General features: G+C 41.3%; 1 protein-coding gene across 5 annotated transcripts in view; it reads left to right on the top strand.

The window, feature by feature from the left end:
• The window catches only part of Klhl12 (kelch like family member 12), a 38,911-nt gene that overhangs the window by 17,139 nt on the left and 1,605 nt on the right, over positions 1-20,167 (top strand). For 4 of the 5 annotated variants that reach the window (XM_027417550.2, XM_027417549.2, XM_035445125.1 and 1 more), the window contains 7 exons: positions 2,008-2,157; positions 6,381-6,495; positions 14,647-14,753; positions 15,873-16,068; positions 17,927-18,085; positions 18,382-18,480; positions 19,724-19,910. In XM_027417550.2, the coding sequence (XP_027273351.1) occupies positions 2,008-2,157; positions 6,381-6,495; positions 14,647-14,753; positions 15,873-16,068; positions 17,927-18,085; positions 18,382-18,480; positions 19,724-19,910 (1,013 nt within the window). The remainder of the gene's footprint in view (positions 1-2,007; positions 2,158-6,380; positions 6,496-14,646; positions 14,754-15,872; positions 16,069-17,926; positions 18,086-18,381; positions 18,481-19,723; positions 19,911-20,167) is intronic. The other variant, XM_027417551.2, reaches the window with a different exon arrangement.

Raw genomic sequence — 20,167 nt, 5'->3', positions numbered from 1 at the left:
TAGACCTCCAAACATTTTCTAGGTAAATAATTTAAGCTTTTATGTCTCTCAATCTTACACCCTTTTTACCTCTTTTGTGAGTTTCTTTTCTGAATTTGGTAACAAGGAAAACTGTAACTATAACCATTTCATCTTCAGCTCCGTCAGAGACGGAAGAAGGATATAATGTTACCTGAGTAAACAGGAATTGCAGGGCAAACAACTTCCAAAATTATAGACATGACAGAAGCAGCTGGCTGCCTGGACAGTCACTGAAATTCCTCTTCAATGTTGTGGCATCCATCTTTAGTCTACAGGCCTAGAATATCTGACAGACTTTTCTGTGAAGCAGGATTTTTGAAGGACAGTCCTACCTTGTCTTGGCAGAGTTCAGCAGTTGTGCTGAAAAAGTTCAAAGTTCTTTTGTGTCCTGCTCATCCAGTTTAGACAGCAAACCATCAGCATTCGATGCAAGGGCAGTTTCTTGCCCAGTAACTAGCTTTGCCACAACAAAAGCAAACTCCATTTGGAGGTTCTTTGAGTCCCATTATCCGTTTTTGAAGTAAATTGATGCTGTCATGAGCAGATGTGCCTCACTGTCGTGAAAAGCCTCACGATATTAAGACATCTTAAATGCTATATTCTATAGGTCTCTGAAGTGTTTGAAGACCACCTATCTAAATTATATCTATGTTTAACCTTAAAACATAACTACAAATTTATTATAGATGACTAACTACTGTATTTCTTAATTATGCATTACATTTTTAAATGAGGTACATAAGTAAAACACCTTAAACAAGAGCAGAAACATATACATTATAACAAAAATAACCTTAAATTTGTATCAGTATACAAAAATCTTTATCAGTGTGAAATATTTGAGATTAATAGCTGCTTTTTAGTTTAAAGTAAATTCAATAATCTAAGCTTTTATACTATTCCTTCTATCTATCTAAATGACGAAATTTTCTGTTACTTTTGTCTTATAACTGCTGTTTTCCTATATAATTTTAATCACAGCCAAGAGCATACAACTTTATAGTTGGTAGCCCTCACCTATAGTCCCAGCACTTAGGAAGGGTGAGATGGGCAGATAAGATGAAGGTCAAGCCTGGCCTACAAGGACTGTACTTGATTTGTTTACCATTATGTAATCAGTGTCACTAAGGTCAGTGTTTAGCACTTAGCAGAAGTTCTGTAATTCCATGAAATGAAAGGACATGCCAAAACATGTCTGCTTTCCAAAATACCATAGGCTGTGGGGAGCCATGTCCAGGTGGTGTTTCTGTTTGCTTTCATCTAGTCAGTCAAACTGAAAGATACCTCAGCTTACACACTCCCAGAGACTACTGAGAGAACATTGGGCCTACATATAGGTGTCTGTCTGTCTTTGGAAAATCCTAACTCTTATTGTACCTATTGCTTTTCTGGTGGCATAATATAGACTTAGAGGGTGTATCTTACTTTATCTACTTGCATATATAATATAAGTTCCATAGTATTCACACACACACACACACACACACACACACACACACACACACACACACACACATATATATATATATATTATATATATATATATATATATCTGAAATTATATGTCACAAACAGCACAGAATCTAGCATATAATAGTTGATGAAATGCTGGCCATGCTTTGAAAGCTGCAGCATTATTTATGATGATAAAGTGAAATTCCTGCTTCACTTTGTGAATACAAAGTTAACTGAAGTTCCAGAAAAGACCATATAAAAATTCAAGAATGGATACAATGGAAGGCCAACATGTGACCGATGGTTTATTAAATACTATCTGTCTTAGTTCTTTTTAAATTGCATATAATTCTCTTCCTGTATCTGAAAAGATTGTTTTCCCAGAATCTCCACATTTCTGGAAGATGGGAAATAACAGTAATGGAGAACAGGGAGCAGAAAGGAGAAAGTAAGCATGGTTGTTTTTCAGTTTGTGGGAAACTTTCTAACTTGGAAAGCAAAAATCCATGATGTACAAGTGTACATTTGCAGGTGGATTCTGAAGAGCCAGTCTTTGAGGCTGTTATCAACTGGGTGAAACATTCCAAGAAGGAGCGAGAAGAATCCTTGCCTGACCTCTTACAGTATGTTCGGATGCCCCTGCTGACCCCCAGGTACATTACAGATGTGATAGATGCTGAGGTAAGTATGTAAGGCTATGGGTATCCAGAACCTTCATTAACTCCACAGCTTAGTTTGTATAATTGAAAACCAATATTTTTAACATAGGGTCACCTGGTTCCCTTCAGCAGGAATGCTGGAGAGATAAAGCTGGGAACTTCTTAGGTATAAGAAAAGGTAATTGCAGGCTGGGAACATGGCTCAGCAGTTAAGAGCACTGGCTGCTCTTCAGAGGACCTGGGTTCAATTTCTAGCACCCACATGGCAGCTTATAACTGTCTGTAACTCCAGTTTCAGGGAATCTGACACCCTCACACAGACCTGTATGTAAACAAAATACAAATGTACATGAAAAAAAGAAATGTTAATTGCTTAGCATGTCAGGCTTCTGTCACAAATGTAAATCCACAATTTAATTTTGTGTGTAGGGGGCAGTGTAAACCACACCTGCTAGAAGCTGGCTACAGGTGTGCCTGACCACGCCTGTTAGGGCGTGGTCAAGGTGAGGTCAGGAGACGAGTGATAGGGTTTTACGGGGCTGCAAGGCACATGGGAGCCCCTTCTCTCTGGCCTCCCTGCCTTGTTGCCCCTGGCCTTGGGCGCCAAATACTAAGAAATAAAAGGATCCTGGGATAAGGATATCTTTTATTAGAAAAACACCAGCCAAACGCAAGCCAGAGCATGCCAGTACATTCAATACTTCAGCAACTTGTTACAGATTAACAGAGTGTAAGCAACCAAGGTATTTTTGCTCAGCCAGTTCTTTTATTGGCAGGCTGCATTTTGTGGTTACAAAGAAAGGATTGAGCCAGGCGTTGGTGGTGCATACCTTTAATCACAGCACTCGGGAGGCAGAGGCAGGCAGATCTCTGTGAGTTCGAGGCCAGCCTGGTCTCCAGAGGGCGTGCCAGGATAGGCTCCAAAGAGACACAGAGAAACCCTGTCTCGAAAAACCAAAAAAAACCAAAAAACAAAAAAACAAAGAAAGGATCGATCATTTTATTACTTATCTCAAAAGGTAATTTTATGAGGAATCTTAAAAGAATCAGAAATCGGGCTGGAGAGATAGCTTAGAGGTTAAGAACCTCTTCCATCCTTAGTTCAATTCCCAGCAACCACATGGGGGCTCACAACCATCTATAATGAGATCTGGTGCCCTCTTCTGGGATGCAGGCTGAACACTGTGTACATAATAAATAAATAAATAAATAAATAGATAAATAAATAAATAAATCCTAAAAAAAAAGAATCAAAAATCTAAACTTTTATAAATGAAAAAGAATTAGTCAGCTCTATTGTAAAATCTTAGAGTGTATCCATCCCCACTCATCAACAGACTTATATATCAGGAAGCTAAGGGCAGAAATGGATACAAGGAATTAATCATCACCCTTGATCACCAACCCATCATACAAGAAAAGTACGTCAGCCAGCAATAGCCAGGCTGCCTGCCATTGTTCTTGTTTCTTGACCTCAATGAGTCCCTCACTCAGCTACTCAAAGTGTGCCTTTCTAAACTTTTAAGTTGTTTTCCAAGATTTTTTAACCCAAAGCCATTAACAAAATCGTCTTAATCTAACCTTAAGTCATTATTTAAGGCTTTGTTTTAGCTATGATGCACACTGAAACCTGTGAGCACATCTCCCAACATTAAGATTAAAAGAACTTGAGCTAGATAGGCTTCTGGGATTCATTGTTTCTCTTAATCATTAACCTAAGCCACAGTCTGCATGGCTCCTCAAGAGACATCAGCTGTGTGACATATCCTTGTTCTATTTTTCTATCCGTTGCAGCCCTTGTTTTATCAGGGTCGGGGTGGGGCGCTGAAGAGGAAATCATCTTAATAATCCATAGGAAGCAGGGCAGTCAGTGGTGGCTCACGCCTTTAATCCCAGCACTCGGGAGGCAGGAGGATCTCTGTGAGGTCAAGGCCAAGCCTGGTCTACAGAGTGAGTGCCAAGATAGGCTCCAAAGCTACACAGATAAACTGAAAGAAGTATTTTTTGCTAGGTCTGTTGTGGTGAAGGCCTATAATCTCAACTGTTGGTAGAGGGAGGCAGTAGGATCAATAGTTCAAGGCCAGCCTAGACTAAATGAGACCCTATCTTAAACAAATAATCAAAAAATAAGGACCTCCCCTAAATTAAAAAAAAAAAAATTCAGGCTAGTTAGTGTCACATCTTCAATTCATTTTCTGCTATTTGTGGTTTCTTTTTTAAAACATCTATTGGTTAGTCTTCCTCTTGCTGTGACAGAGTACCTGACCAAGCAACTTAAGGAATAAGGGAAGGTGCAGTGAGTCCCATTGTAAGTCAGAGCTCACCCTGAAGAAGGCAGCAGGGAGAGCATGAAGCAGTGGGTCACATGCACCACAGTCAGGGAGTAGAGAAAGGGATGCTGGCACTCAGCTGAACTTCTCCCAGCCCATGAGACAGTGTGGCCCACATCAAGGGCAGGTCCTACCTCTTCAGTTCAACCTCGGTGGGAACACCCTCATGGACACACCCATTTGAGTGTTTCCTAAACCAGTCAGGTTGATGGTAAGGTAACCTTTACACGTTCCTGTCTAGGTCTTTACATTGTGATTTGGTACATAGATTCTGGAACCAGAATCAGGAGGCTGCGGTCCTAAATCAAGTGTTCTGTGTGGCCTTCAGGGAGATGATCAAAGGTTTTTCTCTCTGTGAAGCAGAACTGACTTCACCCCCTCATACATTGTTGCCAGTATTCATATGCAAAAACTTTTAGAGTCATGTCTTGTGTGACAGTATTCATTGCTATTATTTATTTTCTCTTCCAATGCATTACCAAAAATATGTTGGAGTTAAGCTAATAAACAAGAACTTCTATGAGTTAGCGACCCTAACTGGAAACATGGTGTGCTCCAGATGGTACGGTTCTGAGGAAGATGTATTGTATAAAGGAGCTGTCTAAAAGGTATAAATTTGGAGAAATAGTAGAAGACAGTGGAAGACGATAGATCCAGAACAGCTAAGCTGCTAACAGCTCTCAGTCTGAACAGCCTGGCTGGAGAAGTGGTTTTCAGAACCTGAAGGGATAGAGTAGGTAGAATCACTGCTTTAAGAGGAGCCTTGACCTTCAGTGGGACTCATCCCAGCTAGAACCCAGTGTGGAGATGTTACTGACAGTTTGTATGGATGCCAGAGAGCAAACAGAGAATCTGTGGAAGCAGATGCTAATAAGAGTTCTCTTTTCTATGTGAGTATATGTGTATGTACATGGGGGCCAGAGGTCACTCTTGGGTGCTGGTCCTCAGGCCATCTGCCTTGTTTTTTAAGATATGATCTCTTATTGGTTGACCTGGAGTTTATGATTGGGCTGGCAACAAGCCCAGAGATCTGCCTGTCTTTCTGCTAGTGTAGGGTAGGTAACATGTCTGGCTTTTTATGTGGGTTCTGGTGATGGAACTCATGCCATTATGCTTTCATGGTGAGCAATTTACCAAAGTGAGCCATCCTTCCCATTCATATAGAGAGAGCACTGTTGGATATAGATGTAGGAGCTGGTCTAATAATGAATGCATGCCTGTAATCACAGCACTCAGGAGGGGAAGGCAGGAGCAGCGGGTATTTAAGTTTCCTAGGCTGTGTTGTAAGTTTGAGACCACTCTGACCTACAGGGACACTGTCAGAAAGAAAGGGTGAAGAAGGGGAAGGGTGGGGAAGAAGAAGGCAGGGAAGGAGAGAGACCCTTAGGGGAATTATTTCAGAGAAGACATATTTATCTAAAAGAGAAAGCATGTCTTTTTGAGACAGTGTCTCACTCTTACCTAGATCAGGCTGACTTAGAACTTAGTATGCCACTCTAAATTGGCCTTGAAATCTCAGAAATCCTTTTGTCTTAGCCTGCTAAGAGCTGGGATTACAGATGTGAGCCAACCATGCTCAGCTTCCCTTAAAATTCTTACTAACTGGGCTGGAGAGATGGCTCGGAGTTAGGAGCACTGGCTGCTCTTCCAGAGGTCCTGAGTTCAATTCCCAGCACCCACATGGTAGTTTTAGCCATCTGTAATGAGATTTGGTGCCCTCTTCCGTCATTCAGATGTACATGCAGGCAGAACACGGTGTATATAATTTAAAAAAAAAAAAAAAAAACTTCAAAAAAAATTCTTACTAATCCTTCCGTACTTGTCTACATCAGAAAATACTTCTTTATATGTGTCATTTTGTTTTTACAATATTAGAAGTAGCCTGTGTAGTTCACTCCTGTCTTTTGTATTTTAGCCTTTCATCCGCTGTAGTTTACAGTGCAGAGATCTAGTTGATGAAGCAAAGAAATTTCACCTGAGGCCTGAACTTCGAAGTCAAATGCAAGGACCTAGGACAAGAGCCCGTCTAGGTAAGCTGGTGCTCCTGGCGGAATGAAGGGACACTTTTTCAACTAACTCTTTTCAGGTGGTTTGATATAGTTGGAAATAACATCTGTAATGAATACAATGGACTTGTTTCAGATCATCTTTTAAACTTTTTAGATAAGTCGCTGCCATTGTAAGCTTTTATTTCCTAAAATCTGAGAGTATCGTTATGTCACATACCGTTGGAGATTAGAGAGAAAAATTTTTATAAATTATCATATATTATGTAGCATTAAATTTTTGCTTCACATTTAAACAAAGGGCTTAGAGCTGGGGTTGTAGCTCAGTTGGTAGAATGCTTTCCTTAGCCCTGGGTTCGACCCCAGCACAATATAAACTGGATGTGGTGGTAAATGCCTATAATTGGGATGTAGAGGCTGGCAGAAGATTAAGGTCATCCTTGGGTACAAACAAAGTTAAAAGCCAGCATAAGACACTGTCTCAAACAAACAAAAAATCCTAAAAGTACAATGCTTCTGCAGGCACATATAATAGATAAAAGTCCTGACCTTTGAGGCAGTTTACTACTTACCTTAGACGAGAAGTTTAATCTGTCTGTGCGTCAGTTGCCTTATCTGCCAACTGGGAATCAACATAGCTCTCAGAAAGTTACAGTGATTAAATGAAGAAATCTAGATAAAGGCTAGGATAGTAACTGTCACATAAGTACTTCCTATGTTAGCTATAATTTTAGCAAACAGACATATGTTCAAATTTTAAGCCCCACCAGTGGCTAATTGGTGATATCAATTTATCTGATCTTAACTGGATATGGTGGCACTCACCATTAATCCCAGCACTCAGGAGGCTGAGTCAGGTTGATCTCTAAGTTCAAGACCAGCTTGGTCCACACAGTGCAGGACATCCAGGACTACATAGTAGACTCTGTCTCAAACTAAGTAAAACAAAACTTACTTGATCCTTTGCTTTTTACCTCTAAAATGAGGGTTAGTTTCTTCTCCCTGGGGCGCTGGGAGGATTGCATGAGACCATAGATAAGATACCTAGTATTGTGGCTGGTGCAGAGCAAGTGCTCAGCTATTCTTTTCTCATTCACTGTTCTCACTTCTCTGTAACAGAGCCTTGCTGCCACTATGTAAAAGTGTTTGTAAAAGATTATCAATTATTCTGTAAATAGGAGGTGCTGTTTCATTTACTTTTATTTATGTATTTTGTTTTTTGAAACAGGGTTTCTTTGTGTAGCCCTGGCTAGCCATAACTACCTCTGTAGACCAGGCTGGCCTCAAACTCAGAGATCCTCCTGCCTCTGCCTTCAGTGCTGGGATTAAAGGTGTGCATCAACATACCTGGTTTTACCTTTATTTATTAAGGATTTATTTTATTTTATATATTTGAGTGTTTGCCTATATGCATGTATGTGTACCATATGTGCTCAGTGCCCACAGAGGCCAGAAGATGGCATTAGATCCCCCGGAACTAGAGTTATTACTGTTGTGAGCCACCATTGGGTGCAGGGAACAGAACCGGTCCTCTGTAAGAGGAGTTAAGTACTCTTTAGCACTGAGCCATCTTATCAGCACCTAAAGTTTTACATTATTTCCTTTTCTTACTTTTGATTTTAGAATTCATGTATGTTAGGTAGGATATTGATAATCAAGCTGTCTATTTATAGAAGTATATAGTTGATTACAAAGTGGAGTCAGAGATAGGTTGATAACCAGTAGTTTATTGAGGAAAGTACTCACGAAAGGGAGCCAGTGACCAGGTTTGCACTTGAGCAGGACAGACCCAGAAATGCTTCCCAGTCAGCTCAGCCAGGCGAAAGAGAGAGCCTCGTGCTCACTTCCCTGGTTCTCAAACCCCTTGACCACCCCAGCAGGTGTGTTCAGTGGTATCTCAATCAGGGTTTCTCCCTACAGAAGTGTTTATTTTATTTCTTGTGATTTTTGTGTGTGTGTTTATTTCTCATGTTTTTTTATTTTGTTTTCAAGATTTGTTTTTTCCGTGTATATTTGTCTGTGTCTATATGAACATCTGCCACCTGTGTTCTGTTTCTCAGGGAAACAGAAGATAGAGTCAGATCCCCTGGAGCTGGAGTTACAGGCAGTTATGAGCCACCTGATGTGGGTGCTAGAAACCAATTCCTCCAAATTAATAGTGTGAACTTTTAACCACTGAGCCATCTCTGTAAACCCCTCTTTGTTGTTTTTAATGGAATTCTTCCCAGTAAAAAAAAAAATTGTTTTATTTTATGTATGTGGGTATTTTGCCTGGATGGAGAACATCTGTATACCGTGAAGGTCATAAGAGGGTGAAAGGTGGCCCTAGAACTGGAGTTCGACAATTGTTAGCTACCATGTGACTTCTGGGAATCAAATTTCTGTCCTCTGGAAGAGCAGCCAAAGTTGCTCTGAATCACTGCCATCACTGAGCCATCACTCCAGCCCCACCTCCAGTGTTTTTTAATGTCACAAATGCTATTTGTTTAATGTTAAAATACATAGAAGTAGAGGTAGGAGGGAAATCTGTGGTTGGAATGTAAAATGAAATTTAAAAAATGGAAAAAAATACATAGAAGCAAAAAAAAAAAAAAAAACAAAACTCAAATCCTACCACACAGAGATACATATATAAAGAAAGAGAAGGAGAGAGGAAGAAAAAGAACTGGGGCTTGAGAGACCACTTAGGGTTAAGTGCACTTACTGCACTTGCAGAAGACCCACATCAGGCAGCTAGCTCACTACCACCTACCACTCCAGTTCAGGGGATCTGACACCCTTTTCTGGTCTCACAGACACCTGCACACCCGTGCTACTCATCAGCTCATGCAGGAACACACACACACACACACACACACACACACACACACACACACACACACAAAGACACATGGGGCTGGAGAGATGGCTCAGCAGTTAAGAGCACTGACTGCTCTTCCAGAGGACCTGGGTTCAATTCCCAGCACCTACGTGGCAGCTCACACCTATCTGTTTATTCCAGTTACAAGGGATTGGACACCCTCACATAGAAATACATGCAAGCAAAACTCAATGCACATAAAATAAAAAATAAATGAAATTTTTAAAAATTATATATATAATATATATTATATATATACATATAATATATATATTATATATATTATATATATATGTTGGTAGCGGGCATTGGTGGCGCACGCCTTTAATCCCAGCACTCTGGAGGCAGAGGCAAGCGGATCTCTGTGAGTTCGAGGCCAGCCTGGTCTCCAGACTGAGTGCCAGGATAGGCTCCAAAGCTACACAGAGAAACCCTGTCTCGAAAACAAACAAACAAACAAACAAAAAAAAAACCAAAAAACTGGTTGGTGGTGGCACATGCCTTTAATCCCAGCACTCGGGAGGCAGAGTCAAGCAAATCTCTGTGAGTTTGAGGCCAGGCTGGTCTACTGAGCAAGTTCCAGGAGAGGCTCCAAAACAATACAGAGAAACCCTGTCTCAAATAAACGCCCCCCCCAAAAAAAAAGAAAAAGAAATAAATATAAAAAAAAGTCTGAAAACACAAGTTACAGGAAAATGTTGGTATACCTCTGTCCCTTTTTTGTTTGATGTGGTTTGCAGGATTTGTCTTGTTTTGCTGTTTTTAGATAGGCTCTCATACTTGTAGCCCTCCATAGACTGACCTTGAACATGAGCAATCCTGCCTCCACCTTCTAAATTCCAGGATTACAGGTATAAGTCACCACATCCATTTTCCTTTTCTAATTATTAGTAACTTTTCTAACCATATAAATGGTATTAAATATATTCATATTACTGAGCCAAGAGGAAATTATACCAACCATATACTTACTGCCCTTATCCTAAGTGTTCTTGGTGGAATGGGGGAGGGGGATAGTAAGCAGTGTTCAATTATGTAAGGATGGATATGTTTATCACAGATTGTTGATATTTCCAAAAAAAGGGGGTATATGTAACCCAAGTTCTGTCTGTAGAGAGAGAATGGTTGAGTGGATTATAATACAGCTGTACAGTGGGATATTGTGGAGCTATGTAAAACATTGAGTCATGTATGCATAGCTGGGACTTTTTTTCATTACTTTATTATCTGTTGTGCATACACCTTGGCATGTGTGGAGGACAGAGGACAGCTTGCAAGAGTCAGTTCTTTCCTCCAGATGGGTCCAGGGGTCCAACTCCAGGTTCTCAGGCTTGATGGTAAATGCATTGGCCCCAGTTTTTTTTCTTTTTTCCTTTTTTTTTTTTTTTTTTTTCTGTTTTGAAATAGAATCTTGCTCTGTAGCCCCGTTTGACCTACAGTTCTTAGTTCTCTTGCTTGCACCTCTTAAGTAGCTGGACCACAAGCCTGTGCCACCAGCACCAAGCTGTGCTGACTGCATATCTAAGGAAAAACAACACTGTCATTTTTAAATGGGCATATAGCTCAGTGATGGAGTGCTTGCCTCGAGTGGGAGGCCTGGGGTTTCATCCCCAGTACTTAAAGGCAGAAGCTCTTGAATACTTATTTGTAGAAGCAAAGACCCACCAAACAGCCTTTAGCAGGATCATGCCACAGGTGGGATGGCAAGGGCAGGGTAGCAATTCACATTTAATTTGCATACCTCAGCATTATTCCAGTCAACATGTGGTTACCTTTGTTGTTTTAAAAATAATGTCTAGAGTCTATAACTCAAAATAATAATAAAGATTTATGTATTTTTTATATATGAGTGCTCTGTCTGCATGTATGCCTGCATGCCAGAACAGGGCATCAGATCCCATTATAGATGGTTGTGAGCCACCATGTGGTTACTGGGAATTGAACTCAGGACCTCTTGAAGAGCAGCCAGTGCTCTTAACTGTGGAGCCATCTCTCTAGCCCAAAAATAATATTTCTAGGAAGTATGTGAGCCAGTGATTGAGCAGGAAGAACTGGCACTAAAAAGCATTTTGTGCCATTTGACCATTATTCCTAAATTACATTTATAGTATGGTTTATTTTCATTTTTATCTTTTGTGGTGCTGAGCTGTATCCCACCCCCCTTCCTAGTTCTGTAAAGTCCTAGGAAGCTATGTGGGCTGTTCTTTCTCAAAGCCACCAGTTTTTGTTCACATAAAGTGAGTTAAGTTCACTTGCTAGAGTGCTTTCGAGTATAGAAGGTATGGCTTTTTATATAATAACTGTAAGGGACACCATAACCACGCCTGCTAGGGGCTGGCTACAGGTGTGCCTGACCACGCCCAGGCATGGTCAGGGTGACCTAGGGAAGGTTCAAGAGTAAAAGCCCCTCCTTCTGTTTCATCTTCGGCTTGCTGTACCTACTCATGCCCTGCTGGCTGGCTAGTTTGCTCTGTAAGTAAGGCTTCTCCCTAATAAATACCCTTATATTTAAAAAAGGGGGGGAGGGGCTGGCTAGCAGGCATGGTTACAGTGTCTCCTACAAATAACATTCATTAATTTCTTACTAAATTGAACTAAAGCCAATGAAGATTTTATGAGCCAGAAAGCACAAAAGGTTCCCCCAGGTTCATTTTCTAAATTTCTTTAAATACTTTGCAGATCAAAGCTTTCAGGAAACTGCCTGTTGCCCTGGCCTTGAGGAATTAGATTCAGTTTTATGTAATTCATAGCTTTGAGGACAATGCAGAAGGTATTTTTGATTAGATTGCTTTTGATTTTCTTAAAGGCATGCACCAGCTTACACATAAATCTTGCCAGGTGTCCTAGACATGCTTTTTTCATCAAGAAGATAAAAATAACTGTCCAATCCTAGTGGTATAGGCCTATAAAATCACAGCTGTTCCAGAGGCTGGGCAGGAAGGATTTTACATTCGAGACTGCACCAAGTAAATTCAGACATTTTGTGTCTCAAGATGTAAGTTCAAAAATAGCTGGAGATGGCCTGGTGATGGCAGTGCACACCTTTAGCTCCAGCACTCTGGAGGCAAAGGGCAACAAATCTCTGAGTTTGAGGCCAGCCTCTCTATAGAGAGAGTTCTAGGATAGGCAGGGCTACAGCAAAAAGAAACCCTGTCTCAAAAAACAAAAAAGGAAATGGGGGGGGGGGGGCAGACAATGACGACGGACTGGAGATATAGCTCAGTGAGAGAGAGCACTTACCTAGCATATGTGAGTCCCTGAGTTCAATCCCACATACCAAAAAATAAAAGATAAAAATCATCTGACACATCTGACTGGGTGTGTTGGCAGGTGGATCTCTCAGAGTTTAGGACCAGCCTGGTCAGCATAGTGAGTTCCAGGCCAGCTGGAACTACATAAAGAGACCTGTTCTCAAAAACAACAAAACCACCTGGCATAGTAGTACACACCTGTGTCACCAGTACTTGAGATGTTGAAGCAGGAAAAATCACAAGCTTGGGACCATCCTGAGCTATATATACCTAGATCCTATCCATTTGCCCCAACTCCAAAGAAAAAGGTTTTGCTGGCTGGCTCTTACTGGAATTCACTAAAGCTTGCTTTATTAGCGGTCTTATCTTTTTGGATTCGAGCCTAGCATAGCCTTTAACAGCTAAGTCATCTCTAAAGCCTGGATAGCAGTATTTTAAAACTGTATGTCTGAGGAAAATTACAGAAGTTCTTTATAGCAAAGTTTGGGGTCCAGTGATCCATATTCCTAGCATGTAAACCTATGAAATACCTAAGTAGGTAGGCATGGTGACACATGCCTACAGTCTCAGTCCTTGAAAGGCAGAAGCAGGAGACAGGCAGGCCAGGCTAGCCTCAAACTCATAGAGGTCTGCCTGCTTCTGATGTGGTTTGGTTTTTGTTGCTTTTACATGTGGGAACTAGATAGTGTAACATAAATAATATAACTGAAAAAAAAATCAATGAAAAACTTGCCATATTTTTCTGATCATGTCCTTATAGTGTCACTTAATATGTTTTAGCCAGATGTGATGTGGTACATGCTGAGGTAGGAGAATCACTTGAGTTGAGGAGTTAGAGACCAGCCTGTGGAACACAGTGGAACCTGGTCCCAAAGAATTGAAGAGGGGGTGGCTAATACTTTCCATCCATCCCTGGTTACCTATAACATTGACATACTGCTTGTTGTTTGCTTTTTTTCCAATACAGAGTTTCTTTGTGTAGCTCAGGCTGTGCTGGAACTAGTTCTGTAGACCAGAGTGGCCTTGAACTCAGATATCCATCTGCCTCTGTTTCCTGAGTGCTGGGATTAAAAGAGTGTGCCACCACCCCTGACCTGACACGATGTTTATAAGCCCACCTAGTTACTGCATTGTCCGGGGCACCAAATTGTTCACCTTATAAGCTAACAGAGTAGATGCCCAGGAGAACTCTGTGAAGACAACTCTTTAAAGAGAGCCATGGCCAGAAATAAGACTGTAAGGGAAGAAGAGTTTGATATATTGGCTGTTACTTCCTATAAGAAAATAAAGGGGCTTTCTTCCTTTGTTCTTTTTAACATTTTGTGTGTTGGGGGTGCACATGTGGACAACTTGTGGGAGTCAGCTATCTCTTTTTACCACATAGTTTCTGGGGCTTGAACTCAGGTCACCAGGGTTAGCAACAAATGTCTTTTCCCATGGAGCCATCTTGGGGACCCAGGACTTTATTTTATGCTGGGTAAGTGCATTGCAAAGATGTAGATTCTGGAGAGTTACAGCCTCAGAAAGAAGTACCTGGAGGTGGCTCAGCTGGCAAATGTTGCTCAAGCATGAGAACCTGAGTGTGGTTCTCAACTCTCCATAAAAACGACAGGCATGGCATGGCAGCCTGCATCTGTGAGCCAGGTGCTGCAGAGGTGCAGAGGGAGGCCCTGAGGCTGCTGGTGAGCCTGGTCAGCGTAATCACAGAGCTCCAGGCTTCAGTAAGACTGTCTCCAAATGTCTCCAAAGATAAGGCAGAGAGCAGTATAGAGGGAAACACAGAAAGCACAAGGTGGAACCATGGCGAGAACGTGTGTGTGTGTGTGTGTGTGTGTGTGTGTGTGTGTGTGTGTGTGTGTGTGTGTGTGTGTGTGTGTTCTATACTGCTGTCTGCCTTATAATATTAATTGTGGGGTAAGATTGGTTACAGGTTAGTGGTAGAACATTAAGACCTTAGATACAATATTTAGTGCCACCAAAAAAGACGTCCTTAACCTATTTGAACCTTTCTACTTACATTTCCCCAGGACGAAGTAACCTGCTTTTTCCTGCCTTTGTCCTTAGGAGCCAATGAAGTGCTTCTGGTGGTTGGGGGCTTCGGAAGCCAGCAGTCTCCTATTGATGTGGTGGAGAAATATGACCCCAAAACACAGGAGTGGAGCTTTTTGCCAGTAAGTCATGATGGAACCGTTTTCAGCAGAGTAAATGTCATTGGTTCCTGATAGTAGATCACAAATGATCAGCTTTGAGAGTAGAAAAGCTTCAGAGGGCATAGTGTCCCTTATGGCCGTGTTGTATGTATAGTTAGGTATCTAATAGATGGTTGATTTTCTTTTCTTTGGATGGTAGTGGTTGTTTCTTGGATTTTTTCCTGTTTCTTTCTTTCTTTCTTTTTAAATATGTATCCATACATGTGAACATGCCTATGCCATAGCATGCGTGTAGAGGTCAGAGATCTTTCAGGGATCAAATTTAAGTCATCAGCCTTGGCAGAAAATACCTTTACTCACCAAACCATCTTGGTGGGGTTTTTTTGTTTTGTTTTGTTTTGTTTTGTTTTTAAACAAAGTCTCACTATGTAGCTCTCACTTGCAGGCTTTCTTCCTTCCTCAGCCTCCTTAGTGCCAGGGTTACACATGTGAGCCACCACACTTGGCTTGTTTTTTTGAGATAGGGTCTTGCTTGTATATCTCTGGCTGTCCTGATATTCAGTCTGTGTCCCACGCTGACCTTGAACTTGTGGCAATCCTGCTTCTGGCTGATAAATGCTGGCATTATAGGCATGTATACCACCACCACACCCAGTTTAGTTTAGACTCAACAGCTTGTGCCATTGGTCATGCCATAATAGATGGAACTCAAGGTTATGTAAAGCCTAACTGAAATGGTAAGTTTGTATTTCCCTTCACGGTTTCAGTATCACATAAACAAGAACCATCTCTGAGCAGACATGGAAAATCTTTTGGCCACTCTTACCCTTTACAGTATTTCAGTCCTGGCTCTTGGATTAGCAATATGCCAGTACTGTTCAGTCTCTTAGCCAGTGCCTTAAGAAAGAAGACAGTAGAAAACCATGAAGTCTTTTGTAAACCTTGGAAGGAAGCAGAAGGATTTCACTCTGTAGGCAGTCCAGCCTCTTTGGGATGAGCCTTAGCTGCAAGGAGGTTTCCAGTGGCAAGGAACAAGCAAAGAAGATAAAAAAAAAATAGGCAGGGTATTGAAAGAAAAGGTAGGGGCTGGAACTTGCCCATCTGAAATTCTATTATTTCTCTTCTCTCCAAAATCAATAGAGTATCACTCGGAAAAGACGATATGTGGCTTCAGTTTCCTTACATGATCGGATCTATGTAATTGGTGGGTATGATGGCCGTTCCCGCCTCAGTTCAGTGGAATGTCTAGATTACACAGCAGATGAAGATGGAGTCTGGTATTCTGTGGCCCCTATGAATGTGCGACGAGGCCTTGCTGGAGCTACCACACTGGGAGGTAGGTTTGATGACAAATGGTGTTTCCATCTTCTTTTAGCTGGATTATTATTCTTACCTCTTCCGCTGTCTGGCAGGAGCATGACATGTGAGGATAAGTGTTTAAGTTCAAATGCTCATTCAGTGTTAACTGAAGCTACTCATTATTTGTGGACATTTCAACACTGAGTACAAAATTGACCATTCAAGTTCTAGTGTGCTGTATGGTAATAGGCAATGGTTATATTTATATAAACTCCATTTGGGCAGTCTTCAAATGCTTTTAACTATGTTTTTCTTCTTTTTTTCTTTCCTTTTTTTCAAGACAGGGTTTCTCTGTAGCTTTTCTCTGTAGACTCTCCTGGAACTCACTCTGTAGACCAGGCTGGCCTCCAACTCACAGAGATCTACCTACCTCTGCCTCCTGAGTGCTGGGATCAAAGGCATGCACCACCAACACCCGCCACTTTTAACTATTTCTTAAGTATGTCATTGTACACCATTCTTTTCTGGTTACTTTTGCTTTTGGTTTTATTTTTTTTTTCTCTTGAAACAGTTTCACTATATAATAAAGCTCAGATTGATCTTAAACTCATAATCCACCTAACCTCTGCCTCAGCTTACTTAGTGCTGGGATTTCAGCTCTCTGTGCTACCTACCACGCCTGAGCTCTAGGGCTTAACAGCATGAGCCACCATGCCAGGTTTTAAATGTCTTGGTTGTACTATCTTTCTTGCTTCTGAGATTTAACTGACCTACCACGTGAGGGGAAAATGCTCAGAGTGCAAAATATACTTTTACAACAATGTACTTATGTAATGTCATACAGTACCATATACAATTCATATACATAATGGGAAATTTAAGAAATAATAAAAATCAACTTGAAGAAACTTGTTTGCTTAGGATAAGATCTCGTGTACCTCAGGCTGGCCTTGAACTTAGTCTGTAGTCAAAAATGGCCTTGCTCCCCCTACCCTCTCACCAAAAAAAAAAAAAAATCTGGAACAGTCTAGACAGGAAGATATTGAAGAGAGTCCTTTAAAATTGTGATAAAGGGGCTGGAAAGATGGCTCAGCAGCTAAGAGCACTGGCTGATCTTCTAGAGGACTTGGTTTAATTCCCAGAACCCACATGGCAGATCACAACTGTCTTCTGTAACTCCAGGATCCAACACCTCATACAAACATACATGCAGGCAAAACACAAATGCACATTAAATAAAAATAAATTTGGCTGGGTGGTCTAGGAGCACACCTTTAATCCCAGCACTTAGGAGACAGAGGCAGGTGAATCTCTGTCAGTTTGAGACCAGCCTGGTCTACAGAGTAAGTTCTACTAAGACAGCCAGGGCTACACAGAGTAACCCTGTCTTGAAATAGAAATAGAATGAAATGAATAAATAGATTTTTGAAAAACTTTTAATAAAGATGCTGAAGTGTGGCTCTTCACAGTTGATGGTTTCTATCAAGGGGATGGGAAAGGACTTAGTTTTCCATAAGGGACTGGGAGTTTGACCATTTACCACTGAGTTTATGGGCAACACAAATCGTACCTGGTATATTTTTTTTTCTTAAAATGTTTTTTTGCAGGGGGGGAGGTGGCATGGACAAGGGTGGGATGATAGACCTGAGAGGAATGAGAATTGAGCATGATCAGGGTGCACTGTGTGATATTCCCAAATAATCAATAAAAAATATTATGTTGGGGGTGAGAATGGCTTTGCACTCCTTATCCTCCTTCAAGAACCTCCCACGTGCTGTAATTACATTCATGTGTGTATGTGTCCCCTCCGCCATCTTAACAATGGGTAATTTGTAGAGAAAGTGGTTCTTAGAAGTTTCTCATTCTTAATAGTCTAATTTGTTCATTCTGAGCAGATATGATTTACGTCTCTGGAGGCTTTGATGGCAGCAGGCGTCATACAAGTATGGAGCGGTATGACCCAAACATTGATCAGTGGAGCATGCTGGGAGATATGCAGACAGCTCGAGAGGGTGCAGGACTAGTAGTGGCCAGCGGAATAATCTACTGTCTAGGTACGAGTCTGTGATGTGGGCTGGAGAGAGGCCGTGCTTAGCAGAATCTGGAGGGTATCACTTTTACCAGAATTAAGTGCTTGTACTTGCACCAACAAGAACTCTGGTCTATCCCAGTATGTCGTTCATGAATAGGATTATAGTTCTCTTGTAAGCAAAATGTAGGACATTGCCTATTTGAGCTGGAACTCTGGAAGAACTAAAACTGACTCAGTTGAATTACTCACAGAAGTACAACTAAAGCAAGCCGGAGTATCTGCCTTTCTTCCTGGAATATTCTCTGCTTTGTCTTTCAGGAGGATATGATGGCTTGAATATATTAAATTCAGTTGAGAAATATGATCCCCATACAGGACACTGGACTAACGTTACACCCATGGCCACCAAACGTTCTGGTAAGACCAGACCTCCGACAGGATGAAAGTGCTGACAGTCCTGGCATGTACAGTGTTGGTGTGGTTACAGGCTGTGGTGTCGGTAGGGTAGAACTGTAGTCCTCACTTCACCTTAGATAATAGGCACATTCCCGTCTCCTTCACCTCTGCTTTTTCTAAATGTTAGGATGAAGATAGTTTAAACTTTGAACTAGATTATAAATTTGAAGACAAATTTTTTACGTATTCTTTAGCACTTTTTTCTTGTCTAGCATAATTTTATGTATAGTACATATTTAAAAATGTTTTTGTTGTGTTGTTTTGTGTCTTGGCTTTTTTAACTCTTTGGACTTGTTTGTTGGTTTTGTTTTGCTGGTCCCCACCCACCAACCCCCTCCCCCAGATAGGATTTCTCTGTGTAACCTTGGCTGTCCTGGAACTCACTTTATAGACCAGCTGGCCTTGAATTCAGAGATCTGCCTACCTCTGCCTCTTGAGTACTGGCATTAAAAGCATGCACCATCATGCCTTCCTGAACTTTGTTTTGAAGGTCTTACTATGTAGTCCTGGTTGGTGTGCAACTGCTCTGGCTTGTAGTTACACGACCACATTGGTGATTTTTTTTCTTTCTTTCTTTAGCTAAGATCTCACTGTATGTAGTATATAGCTCACACTTCTGCCTCCCAAGTACTGGGATTGCTGATTTGTGCCATACACTTGATAAATGACAATAAATTACATAAAATCCCTAATACCTAAGAATAAAAATCTTTTCTTTTTAATTCTGAGTATTGCACACAGAACCTTGCATGTATTTGTACTTGTATAACCTACAAGTATGCTACCATAGACGTACATCCCAACAGCAACTGAGAATTCCTGATGTGGAAAAGGCTGTGATGTAATAGCAAACCTGTGTTGTTCCAGTTAACTGCCTCTGGACAGAAGTCACAGTGGAGCCACAGCCATGGTCCTCTGCTTCTTTCACCATTGCTAGCACCTTTCTCACCACTTTTTTGTTTAGCCAATTGTGAGTTAATAAAAGCAGCCATGTCAGTCCTTCTGTTATAATGTCAAGTCCTAGCCAAAGGGTTAACTAGTGCGTGGAGTAATGTTTGCTGTACTACAGCCTTCTAGGCCTGTTTTACTTATATCTGCATCCCTCATCTTCTCTACAATTCAAGCACTAGTGACCATGTTTTGTTCCTGGGTTCATATGTTAGCCTTAGTACCATTCATTTGCTCCTCTTCTCTTTTTCCCCAGGTGCTGGAGTAGCCCTACTGAATGACCATATTTATGTGGTGGGGGGATTTGATGGCACAGCCCACCTTTCTTCTGTTGAAGCTTACAACATTCGCACTGATTCCTGGACAACTGTCACGAGTATGACCACTCCACGATGCTACGTAGGGGCCACAGTGCTTCGGGGGAGACTCTATGCAATTGCAGGGTGAGGAGTTTGAAAGTGGGGTAGAGTCATGTATCGAAGGCAAGAATCCATTTGATCCAATCACCATTTTGGAAAGAGGCATAATGTGTCTTATGGGGGAACAACTGCTGTGACTGATTTCACTCCCACCCCAGGTACAGGGAATTGACCCTTGCATGCATATGGTAGGCAAGTACCCCCTTGTTGAGCTGTACTACCAGCACCAGGGACTACTTTAAATGTGGGATTTGTAAGGAGTGACAACCTCACCTCTTTCT

The sequence above is a fragment of the Cricetulus griseus genome, chromosome 5 (assembly GCF_003668045.3).
Source record: "Cricetulus griseus strain 17A/GY chromosome 5, alternate assembly CriGri-PICRH-1.0, whole genome shotgun sequence".
In the NCBI taxonomy this organism is placed as follows: Eukaryota; Metazoa; Chordata; class Mammalia; order Rodentia; family Cricetidae; genus Cricetulus; species Cricetulus griseus.
Note: the sequence above shows the minus strand (reverse complement) of the source record. Positions and strands in the feature narration are given on the sequence as shown.